This window comes from Salvelinus namaycush, chromosome 6 (genome assembly GCF_016432855.1).
Source record: "Salvelinus namaycush isolate Seneca chromosome 6, SaNama_1.0, whole genome shotgun sequence".
In the NCBI taxonomy this organism is placed as follows: domain Eukaryota; kingdom Metazoa; phylum Chordata; class Actinopteri; order Salmoniformes; family Salmonidae; genus Salvelinus; species Salvelinus namaycush.
The window spans coordinates 17,595,380-17,607,262 of NC_052312.1; the positions used below are offsets into that span (position 1 = coordinate 17,595,380).

The 11,883-nt window shown below is 44.3% G+C and overlaps 1 protein-coding gene across 1 annotated transcript in view; it reads right to left on the reverse strand.

Moving 5' to 3' along the window:
- Positions 1–11,883, reverse strand: part of LOC120049698 (GRB10-interacting GYF protein 1-like) — a 34,431-nt gene that overhangs the window by 3,528 nt on the left and 19,020 nt on the right. The window contains exons 14-23 of the mRNA XM_038996050.1: positions 11,205–11,458; positions 10,324–10,433; positions 9,459–9,559; positions 9,252–9,325; positions 5,119–5,256; positions 4,654–4,851; positions 4,106–4,299; positions 3,635–3,801; positions 1,871–2,034; positions 98–145 (exon numbers count right to left, since the gene is read on the reverse strand). Coding sequence (XP_038851978.1) covers positions 98–145; positions 1,871–2,034; positions 3,635–3,801; positions 4,106–4,299; positions 4,654–4,851; positions 5,119–5,256; positions 9,252–9,325; positions 9,459–9,559; positions 10,324–10,433; positions 11,205–11,458 — 1,448 coding nt within the window. The remainder of the gene's footprint in view (positions 1–97; positions 146–1,870; positions 2,035–3,634; positions 3,802–4,105; positions 4,300–4,653; positions 4,852–5,118; positions 5,257–9,251; positions 9,326–9,458; positions 9,560–10,323; positions 10,434–11,204; positions 11,459–11,883) is intronic.

Below are 11,883 nucleotides of genomic sequence, written 5' to 3' on the forward strand. Positions count from 1 at the left end.
TACGTTTTGAGAAAGAGGTGAGAGGACGTGAGGAGTCAAGGACATGTTTTAGATTTGTATCCACTGTGCCCAGTCGTAGCAGAGAGAAAGGTCTTACCTGCAGAGGGAAGTTGTTCATGGTCAGCCCTGCTACTTCCTTTGATAGCTAAGTGGAGACAGGACGGTAGGAGATCAAAACGAATACAATATGCTATGCACTGAGACAGGGCAGGGCACATACAGACGTCATCACTAGAGGTCGACCGATTAATCGGCATGGCCGATTTCAAGTTTTCATAACAATCGGTAGTCAGCCTTTTTGGACGGCGATTATGGACGGTTACATTGCAATCCACGAGGAGGCTGGGTGGCAGGCTGACCACCTGTTACGCGAGTGCAGCATCAAAAGGACCTTGTGGCTGCAAGGAGCCAAGGTAAGTTGCTAGCAAGCATTACATTTATCTTATAAAAAACAATCATTCTTCACATAATCACTAGTTAACCTAGTAATATCATCAACCATGTGTAGTTAACTAGCTTGTCCTGCGTTGCATATAATCAATGCGGTGCCTGTTAATTTATCATCGAATCACAGCCTACTTCAACTTCACCAAACGGGTGATGATTTAACAAAAGCACATTCGTTGCACAAATGTACCTAACCATAAACATCAATGCCTTTCTTAAAATCAATACACAAGTATATTTTTTAAACCTGCATATTTAGTTAAAAGAAAGGCATGTTAGCAGGCAATATTAACTAGGGAAATTGTGTCACTTCTCTTGCGTTCATTGCAAGCAGAGTCAGGGTATATGCAGCAGTTTGGGCCGCCTGGCTCGTTGCGAACTGTGTGAAGACCATTTCTTCCTAACAAAGACCGTAATTAATTTGCCAGAATTTGACATAATTATGACATAACATTGAAGGTTGTGCAATGTAACAGCAAAATTTAGACATAAGAGTTGCCACCCGTTCAATAAAATACGTAACGGTTCCGTATTTCACTGAAAGAATAAACGTTTTGTTTTCAAAATGATAGTTTCCGGGTTTGGCCATATTAAGGACCAAACGCTCGTATTTCTGTGTGTTATTATAATTAAGTCTATGATTTGATATTTGATAGAGCAGTCTGACTGAGCAGTGGTAGGCAGCAGCAGGCTCGTAAGCATTCATTCAAAGAGCACATTACTGCGTTTGCCAGCAGCTCTTAGCAATGCTTGAAGCACAGCACTGTTTATGACTTCAAGCCTATCAACTACTGAGATTAGGCTGGCAATACTATAGTGCCTATAAGAACATCCAGTAGTCAAAGGAATATGAAATACAAATGGTATAGAGAAATATTTGACGCGTCATAATTCCTATAATAACTACAACCTAAAACTTCTTAACTGGGAATATTGAAGACTCATGTTAAAAGGAACCACCAACTCTCATATGTTCTCATGTTCTGAGCAAGGAACTTAAACGTTAGCTTTTTTACATGGCACATATTGCACTTTTACTTTCTTCTCCATCACTTTGTTTTTGCATTATTTAAACCAAATTGAACATGTTTCATTATTTATTTGAGACTACATTTTATTTATGTATTATATTAAGTGAAAATAAGTGTTCATTGTTCATTCGGTATTGTTGTAATTGTCATTATTACAAATCTATATATATAAAAAAAAAATATATATATTTTTTTTTTAATATATATATTTTTTTAATCGTCCGATTAATCGCTATCGGCTTTCTTTGGTCCTCCAATAAATCGGTATCGGCGTTGAAAAATCATAATCAGTCGACCTCTAGTCATCACACACACTAAAATACTTGAACCACGGACACACTTCCATCATCATAACACTCCATCGGAGGCAGACAGACATACAAAACACACACCTGCTCCTGCTGCCTCTTCTGGTTCTGTTTCTGTTTGGCACGGCGCTCCAGGAACTGCTTGGCGAACTCTTTGGCTTCCATGGTGTCTCCCAGGTAGGAGCAAATAAAGTCCAACACCTCGTAGGGAGACTCTACCTCCTTCAGGTACGCCACGATTGTGGACACTATAGACACACACACACACACACACACGATTGACACAGATTAGAACAGATATAAGAGTCAGAGAAAGAAAAGTAGGTAACACTTCACGACACGGTCAAAACCATGTCACAATATGACATAACTTGTCATAACCTGTCATAATATGGTCACAACACTCATGACCCATATATTTGTACCTGTTGTGACATATTGCGTTATTTTATGGCTGGTTATGACACCTTCATAGTGTCAAAACCCAAATTCATTCGAATTCGTATTCCCCCTGCCAAGAAGTTTCCTTTCGTTTGAAAGTTAACTTCTTAAATCCTTTGTTGTTGTAATGAATTATTTAGTCATGTTTTTTTTCTCCATCATATTTTAAATGACTTGTAGAAAACACATCTTTGCGACACTGTCAAGAAGCATTATGACCATCATAACCATATAACTCAGATAGGCCTATCACGGACAGGCCCTTATATCAGTCAAAGAGTCTTGTCCTGCTCCTGAAACTCGCTACTGCATTCATCCCAGTCATCAGCAACAGAGCACTGGGGTGGGTGCATGTCAGACATCAACGTGTGCGCAATTAGAATGATCATTTAATATGGTGAATTTGTATTTATTCTTTATCTATAAACAAACATACTGTTGACACGTAGGCTATGGTGTGATGGAATGTTTTGCCTTGTGTGGTAGGTTTGGTAGGTATTGACACTTAAGTCGGTGTCATAACCAGCCATAAAATAACTACAGGTCTAAATATATGTGCCATGGCAGTGGTATAACAGGTTATGACAGCTGTTTTGACATGGTTATGACTGTCATAACGTGTTATGACACTGGGTGTCAAGTAAAGTGTTCCCAAAAATGTATGATGGACAAAAGGCAAAAGTCATGTAGATTAGAGTTCGGGGGATTTAGAGAGTGAGGGAGAGGAGAGGTGAAAGCATAGACAGCAGGGTGGCGAGTGTTTCCATCCAGCGAACAGGACGACAGTTCGGGTTAGGAGGTGACGGCCTCGGGGGAAAAGGAGTGGAACGGTGGAAGAGGTCAAGTCCAGAGGAGAGGAGGAGTTGTGAAAGCATAGGACGAGCTAAGGAGTTACAGAAGGTGTGTTTTCCCGTCCAGTTGGGAGGAGGAGTTGTGAAAGCATAGGACGAGCTAAGGAGTTACAGAAGGTGTGTTTTCCCGTCCAGTTGGGAGGAGGAGTTGTGAAAGCATAGGACGAGCTAAGGAGTTACAGAAGGTGTGTTTTCCCGTCCAGTTGGGAGGAGGAGTTGTGAAAGCATAGGACGAGCTAAGGAGTTACAGAAGGTGTGTTTTCCCGTCCAGTTGGGAGGAGGAGTTGTGAAAGCATAGGACGAGCTAAGGAGTTACAGAAGGTGTGTTTTCCCGTCCAGTTGGGAGGAGGAGTTGTGAAAGCATAGGACGAGCTAAGGAGTTACAGAAGGTGTGTTTTCCCATCCAGTTGGGAGGAGGAGTTGTAGGCTTTGGTGTTAGGAGGTGAAGGGAGTGACGGAGGGAGGTAACTGTCTCTTAACGTCCAGTGTAGGTGGTGTTGAGGGTTAGGAGGTGGTGGTGGTGGGGGGAGTAACAGAAGGAGGTCACCGTTCTTACCGTCCAGTGGGGAGGAGGTGTTGTTGGCTTGGGTGTTGAGGGCATGCAGCATCTGTTCACACCAGGTGGTGAACCCATCCTGAGGCGTCTTGATGCCCTGCAGCAGCTTCAGCAGCTTGTCCTCCTCCTCCGTACGCTGCTTCCTACGACTTAACATATACTGCTCACTACAGGGAGGGAGAGGGTGGGGGGGGTATGGGTTAAATACATACCGACAGTCACATAAACCATTTATTGCTCACAGGGACAGAGAGAGGGGGTATTTAAATACACACGGCACTCAAGGAGAGACGTTAAAGCGCACACAAAAACTCAGTGAGCGTTTGAATATAGATCGAGTTGGAGAAAGTTCGGGGGGGGAGGGACGACAAGGGAGCAAATAGGACAGACAGGGAGAGAGAAAGAGGGAGATCAAGGCTTTCGGGTGCATGTATAGCGAGAGCTCTACTGAGAGGTGTTGTTCACATCTACCTGAGTGAGGGGCTGCTGCGGCTGTTCTTCAGACCCTGCATGCTGCCACCTCTGGACTGGTTCTTCACCGCCTCCTCCCACAGACCCATGGCCCCGCCGCCCCCAGCCTTACCCTCCATCCCCCCTCCGCCTCCCCACAGGCCCCCTGGGACGGCACCTCCGTCCCCCCACTGACCCATGGACATGCCTTGATGCTGAGGAGAGAGAGAGAGAGAGAGAGCGGAGATGGAACAACAATATTAGACCAGAGTGGACAGGGAACCAACAGAAAGCATCCAATGTCATACTAATGCATTGTACCGTGCCGACAAGCATTTCCACAGCCTCTCATTGTGAATGCTGTATGTGGGAGTGTCAGCACTCGGTCTCATTCTTCCCATTCTTTGGATGACATGTTTGTGCTTGCACAGTCTATCGCTACCTATTCGAGTAGTCCTTCTCAAGCCGAGTGAATCCCAGAAATTCTGAAGAACACTGTACACGTGTGTATATGCTATTATACAACTTTGCGGTCTTATCTGTGTGTGTGTGTTTTAGTGACTACTCACGCGTTCCCTCTGTTGCTGCTGGGCTCTCTGCTGCTGTTTGAGAAGCCTCTCGGCTTCCTGCATGTCCAGCAGACTGAGGCCCTTGGCCCCTGGCTTGTTGAGGCCCCCAGTGCCCCAGCCAGACCCCACCCCGGAGCCTGAGCCCTGCTGAGGTGCCTGCTGGAGGAGCTTCATGATCAGATCCTGCTGCTGGCGACACTGGAGGGGAGAAACACACACACACAGCGTGAGGGTACTTTATGTACAAGATAAGATGGAAATCCAAAGATACATAGACATGCATTATCCCCCCCCCCCCCCCCCCCCCACACACACAGATATCGGACTAGCCAACAGTGCAAATAACTGAACACACATTATCAAGAAAAACAATTAAAATACCAAAACATGTCAAAGTACTCAATACCCTCTGAAACAGTACAGGTAAAAATCTTCCTATTTCATCAGCTCTATCATTGTACTCACCTGTTTGCGTCTGAAGATCTCCTCCTCCTCCCTCCTCTTCTGCTCCTCCTGCTGCCTCCTTTTCTCCTCTCTCCTCTTGCGCTGCTCCTCCTCTTCGCGCTTCGTCCTGAGTTCAGCCTCCCTCCTCTCCTGCTGGAGCTGCCATTGGGGTCAGAGGTCAGGAGTCAATGTGGAAGACCACTAGGTCAATACAAACTGAGCTATTTCAACACATTTTTGCTTGTTAGGTTTTTCCATGGGAAAAATACCCCTAATCTAAAAATGTTTTAGAAAAGGGCCAGAATATACATTGCAATCGGAAAGTATTCAGACCCCTTGACTTTTCCACATTTTGATACGTTACAGCCTTATTCTAAAATGGATTAAATTGTCCCCCCCCTCATCAATCCACACACACGATACCACATAATGACAAAGTAAAAACAGGTTTTATTTATTACAAATAAACTAAAATATCACATTTACATAAGTATTCAGACCATTTACTCAGTACTTCGTTGAAGCACTTTTGGCAGTGATTACGGCCGTGAGTCTTCTTGGGTACGACGCTGCAACCTTGGCACGCCTGTATTTGGGGAAATTCTCCCATTTTTCTCTGCAGATTCTCTCAAGCTCTGTCAGGTCAGATGAGGAGTGTTGCTGCACAGCTATTTTCAGACCTCTCCAGAGATGTTAGATCGGGTTCAAGTCCAGGCCCTGGCTGGGCCACTCAAGGACATTCAGAGACTTGTCCCGAAGCCACTCCTGCATTGTCTTGGCTGCGTGCTTAGAGTTGTTGTCATGTTGGAAGGTGAACCTTCGTCCCAGTTGGAGGTCCTGAGCGCTCTGGAGCAGGTTTTCATCAAGGATCTTTCTGTACTTTGCTCCGTTCATCCTTCCCTTAATCCTGACTAGTCTCCCAGTCCCTGCCGCTGAAAAACATCCCCACAGCATGCTGCCACCACCATGCTTCATCGTAAGGATGGTGCCAGGTTTCCTCCAGATGTGACACTTTGCATTCAGGCTAAAGAGTTCAATCTTGGTTTCATCAGACCAGAGAATCTTGTTTCTCATGGTCTGAGAGTCCTTTAGGTGCCTATTGGCAAACTCCAAGTGGGCTGCCATGTGCATTTTACTGAGGAGTGGCTTCCGTCTGGCCACTCTACCATAAAGGCCTGATGGGTGGAGTGCTGTAGAGATGGTTGTCCTTCTGGAAGGTTCTCCCATCTCCACAGAGGATCTCTGTCAGAGTGACCATCGGGTTCTTGGTCACCTCCCTGACCAAGGCCCTTCTTCTCCGATTGCTCAGTTTGGCCGGTGGGCCAGCTCTAGGAAGAGTCTTGGTGGTTCCAAACTTCTTCCATTTAAGGATGGAGGCCAGTGTTCTTGGGGACCTTCAATGCTGCAGTCACTTTTTGGTACCCTACCGCAGATCTGTGGCTTGACACAATCCTGTATCGGAGCTCTCCGGACAATTCCTTTGACCTCATGGCTTGGTTTTTGCTCTGACATGCACTGTCAACTGTGGGACCTTATATAGACAAATGTGTGCCTTTCCAAATCATGTCCAATCAACTGAATTTACCACAGGTGGACTCCAATCAAGTTGTAGTAACATCTCAAGGATGATCAACAGGACATAGCTAAGCTCAATTTTGAGTCTCATAGCAAAGGGTTTGAAAACGTAAGGTATTTCTGTTATTTATTTGTAACTAAATGTTAAAATTTCTAAAAACCTGTTTTCACTTTGTCATGATGGGGTATTGTGTGTAAATTGTTGAGGAATTTGTTTTATTTAATCCATTTTAGAATTAAAAGGCAGTAACATAACAAAATGTGGAAAAAGGGATGGGGTCTTAATACTTTCAGAATCCAGTGAAGACATGCCAGCTGAATTCAGAGACTGAAAGACTCTTGGTTCCAAGATATCCTCAGTTTGATATACAGTACCAGTCAAAAGTTTGTACACACCTACTCACTCAAGGGTTTTTCTTTATTTTGACTATTTTCTACATTGTAAAAAAGTGTTAAACAACTCAAAATATATTTTATATTTGAGATTCTTCAAAGTAGCCACCCTTTGCGTTGATGACAGGTAAAGGTGACATGAAGCTGGTTGAGAGAATGCCAAGAGTGTGCAAAGCTGTCAAGGCAAAGAGTGGCTACTTTGAAGAATGTCAAATATAAAACGTATTTTGATTTGCTGAACACTTTTTTTGGTTACATGATTCCATGTGTGTTATTTGATAGTTTTGATGTCGTCACTATTATTCTACAATGCAGAAAATAGTCAAAAGAAAGAAAAAAAACACTTGAATGAGTAGGTGTGACCAAACTTTTGACTAGTACTGTATGTGACCCATTTCAGGAAGCTAGGCGTATGTCGCATGTCACTACTTCACAGGAGAGGCGAACGTGTTTATTTTTTTAAATAAAAATGTGTTTTTTGGGGCAGAAATGCCATCTGGAACATGTGAACTTTCATGTGTCCTCATAACAAACATGAATTCCATCTGTAAATACAATTGTTTAATTACAAGCTTAGTTGGTTTAGCCGCGGAAAGACAGGAAGCCATGACAGGAAGCCATTCCCGCTAGCCATGATTGGCTGCGATAATGGATGGGCTGGACATTCGGGGAGATGAGTTTCTATTGGTCTTCCATGTAGCGTGCTTCTGTCTATAACGTGAGCTGCTCAGTATATGTTGATAGTCCTTTCTACTGCAGCGTTTTTGAAAGATATAACGTTAGCCATCAAGAACTATAAAAGTTATGCTACTTTTCTCAACAACATTGATGCCCCTGAACTTAGCAGGCACTATATACAGATCAGTGGGAAAAAGTGATGGACTACTTTCTGCACACGCCACGGTCAGTGTGAACCGGAGTGACTTGACACAACGCTGGCCAAACAAACCTGAGTTAAATTGTTCCAGTCTACCGTGAAGCATTCATCCATGTACACGGGTAAGAGTCTAGCTGCAAGTTAAAAGCGTACTGTTAGCAAGCTAGTGAACGTTAGCTTGCTGGCTCGCTAGCTAACGTTAGCTTGCTGGCTCGCTAGCTAACGTTACGTGTATGATCTGTGTAGTAATATTATTTGAACCAGAAATCCATTTGTATTGCTAGTTATAGCCTTATAGCCTAATGTTAGCTTGCTAACATTGAACCTAGTTGGTTAGCTTTAGTTACCTGCAGATTCATACTACAGCGATGACAATGTTTGTATTGGTAGTAGTATGAGTTGGGATTATGCCGGTTCATTGTTTAGCTAGCTACGTGTCGAAACAAAAAGACTCCACTTCGACAGATGATTACATTACTCATCAAGTTAGCCAGGTGTGATTACAGCCATCTATTGTATTTTATGAACATGACAAGTGACCCATCCACTTAGCTAGATGTTGTTTGGCGGTGGTTATAGCATTTCTTTCACATGACCCATCAATTTAGACAAGAGTGTCGGATGGCGTCATGTAATAATTATAAAATATTTATACAAATATTTTTTATCTGGACACTGTTTTTGATATTGCTACTATGTAAGTAACCATTTCACTGTACCGTTTACACCTTCTGTATCCTGTACATGTGACAAATAAACGTAGATTTGATATTGCGTGTGTTTACCAGAAACGGTAATGTGAACAACATGACTTGCACCAAAGTCAGATTAGGATATAGGCCAACGATTAGATAGTACATTTTTACCTCGTTTTTTTCTTGTTGTAGGCTACTCCTATTACCACTTTTAGTCTTGATATCTTTGGCTGTTAACTACACTACTCACTCTGTTTAGCACATGGCGTCATATGGGAATCCTTAACGAGATGGGTGGGGCTTTAGAGGGTGTGAACGATGCTGAATGGGTGTAGACGAAGAAGAGCTCTTCAGTAGGTGTACCAAAAGGGCCATTCTCTCAAAAGTGGGATTACAAGTTTATCAACTTTCAAAGCAGAATTACATTCCCATTGTGCCCCAACTGCAGTGTATGATGTACCATTTTCTAGCTGTCTCTTTAATACAATATAAAAAACACAATTTAAAAAAATTCTACGTAAGACCGAATCCAGGCGGTCAGTCACATAAATGTATGTGGAAATCTACAATGGTGTGTTACTAGGTTCCTACCGCCAGAGGGCGCCAGCACTCACCTTCTGAAGCTGTTCGAGTGTTGGACCCTGAGTTGAAGAATTCATTGTTAAGTCCCATAAACTGGCTTCACCGCCTGCATGGACAGGAGAGAGAAGGGGGGGATAAGAGAGTGTTGGAAAGTCATCCCACTCTATACTGTGGCAGTGAGCAAAAAATTCACAAGCACTGACATTGATTGATGAATGTATTCGTATGCGTCAATGCACCTGATTGCTGTGAAGCTGAGGTATGCATGTCCCACATGGACCCTGTATCTGGCACTGACATTGACCTGTTCACTGAAGGCATCATACCTTGTTCTCCACACCTAGGACACAAAAGCGAGAGACTTGTAAAAACATGGAAACTGCAAGGGAAATGCTTACCAGGACAGGGGTTGGAACCGGGAACAGAACCGAAAACCGGAAAAGACTGACATTTTTTGAGGAACAGAATCAGAACCGGGAACGAAAGTGACCTATACTGTTCCAGAACAGAATTATTTTATTTTAAAAGAATGGGAACAGATTAATAATGTATTTAAGGTTCTGGGCATTTTTTTTTTCAGTCCCACAAAAAGCGTTGCTAGTATGTGTGCGTAGGCAACTTGTCCCTCCTCTTTCAAAGCATAGTCTAGTAGCCTACTGACGTTACAAGTGTGACTCCGAAATAAGGGAGAGAAATGTTTTATTAGAGAAGAATCGATTAAACTTTTCAATGCCAGTTATGTTTTACATTGGCTTTATTAACTACAAAAAAAACGTGTTATTTAAATTCTGGTGCTGCTCTGCACACACAAGCTTGTTAGCTAGCTAGCTGGTCCAACATTAAGCCAACTCTCTGCAGTTCAAACACATTCAAAGTTCATTCATAGAAGCCGCTCCTCCGTAGGTATAATCTGTGGGCCTAATTCAGAATGAAACGATTGCAAAATAAATATAGTTCCAACCCCTGATATCAGCTGCAAGATTATTCTTTTGTTATAGCCTTTTCATTTTGTTACACCTTTATTTGATAAGTGGCTCCACTTTGCTTAGTTCCGATTCCATTGTCCACAAAACGTAATGTGTCATTTTTTTCCTATGGAGGTACCTGTTGATGAGCTGGAATAGCTGCTGCTGCTGCTGGAGCTGCTGATAGAGAGCTGCTGCTGCCAAGTCCTGTTGCTGCTGCTTCTTCAGACGGTCCTGATCCATGTTACCCTGAGAGGAACACACAGGAGAAATACAGGAACAGTCACACACACACATGAGATACATACAGGCTACATGCACAGCTCAATGTCCACACACACACACAAATCTCATAAAACACAGCAAGAGCAAACCACAAAATTCTCAGCCTCCAGTATCTATGCTGCAGTAGTCTATGTGCCGGGGGGTGGCTAGTGTCAGTCTGTTATATCTGGTGTAATTCTCCTGTCTTATCTGGTGTCCTGTGTGAATTTAAGTATGCTCCCTCTAATTCTCTCTCCCTCCCAGAGGACCTGAGCCCTAGGACCATGCCTCAGGACTACCTGGCCCGATGACTTCTGGCTGCTCACAGTCCTCCTCGGTCGTGCTGCTGTTCCAGTTTCAACTGTTCTGCCTGCGGCTATGGAACCCTGACCTGTTTACCGGACTTTCTACCTTGTCCCGGACCTGCTGTTTTGCTTGCTGTTTGGGATTTTAGGCTGGGTATCTGTAGAAGCACTTTGTGACATCTGCTGATATAAAAAGGGCTTTATGAATACATTCGATTTGATTACATCAACGTCTATTGTACAAATACAACAATAGATTACTACACTATAAATAAGTAGACGGTAAAGCATTGAGCACTACTCTCAACAGTAGTCGTAGAACAAAAACCACACGGCATACAACACAATAAATCTGGACTCCTCTACATTCCACACACCCCCACGCCATCAACAACAGCAACACAGAATAATACTAATACTTTTGTTTTCCCCTCCAGCAAACTCCACATACCATCCTCCCCACCCTATCCCCAGCTGCCTCACTCACAGCAGGACCCCGGGGTGGCAGCGGCTGAGGGCGCGGTGGTGGAGGTCTCACCAGCAGGGGCGGTGGGGAGGGCCCGGGGGCGAAAGGCACGCGCCCCCACATCTTAATGACGTCGCCCAGCGGCTGGAAGCCCTCGTCGCAGCCCCTCTTCACCAGCAGAGACATGGAGAAGTAGCCCGCCTGGAACCACTCGTACATCTCCAGCGTGGTGAACGGACCTACGGGGGGGTAGAGGGAGAGTAGTGACACACAAATGAAGGTATAGGAGAAAAGAGGGCGAGAGGGAGGATGTTGTGAGGGGAAAGAGGGCGAGAGGGAGGGTGTTGTGAGGGGAAAGCGGGCGAGAGGGCGAGAGGGAGGATGTTGTGAGGGGAAAGAGGGCGAGAGGGAGGATGTTGTGAGGGGAAAGAGGGCGAGAGGGAGGATGTTGTGAGGGGAAAGAGGGTGAGAAGAGATGGCAGACAGGTGAGAGGTGCAAGTTGTTGCCTAGGGTATCTGCAATTTCCTGTGTGTGTCACAGGAGGTTGGTGGCACCTTAATTGGGGAGAACGGGCTTGTGGTAATGGCTGGTGCGTAATAGTGGAATGGTATCAAATACAACAAACATTTGGCTTCCATGCATTTGATGCCATTCGCGCCGTTC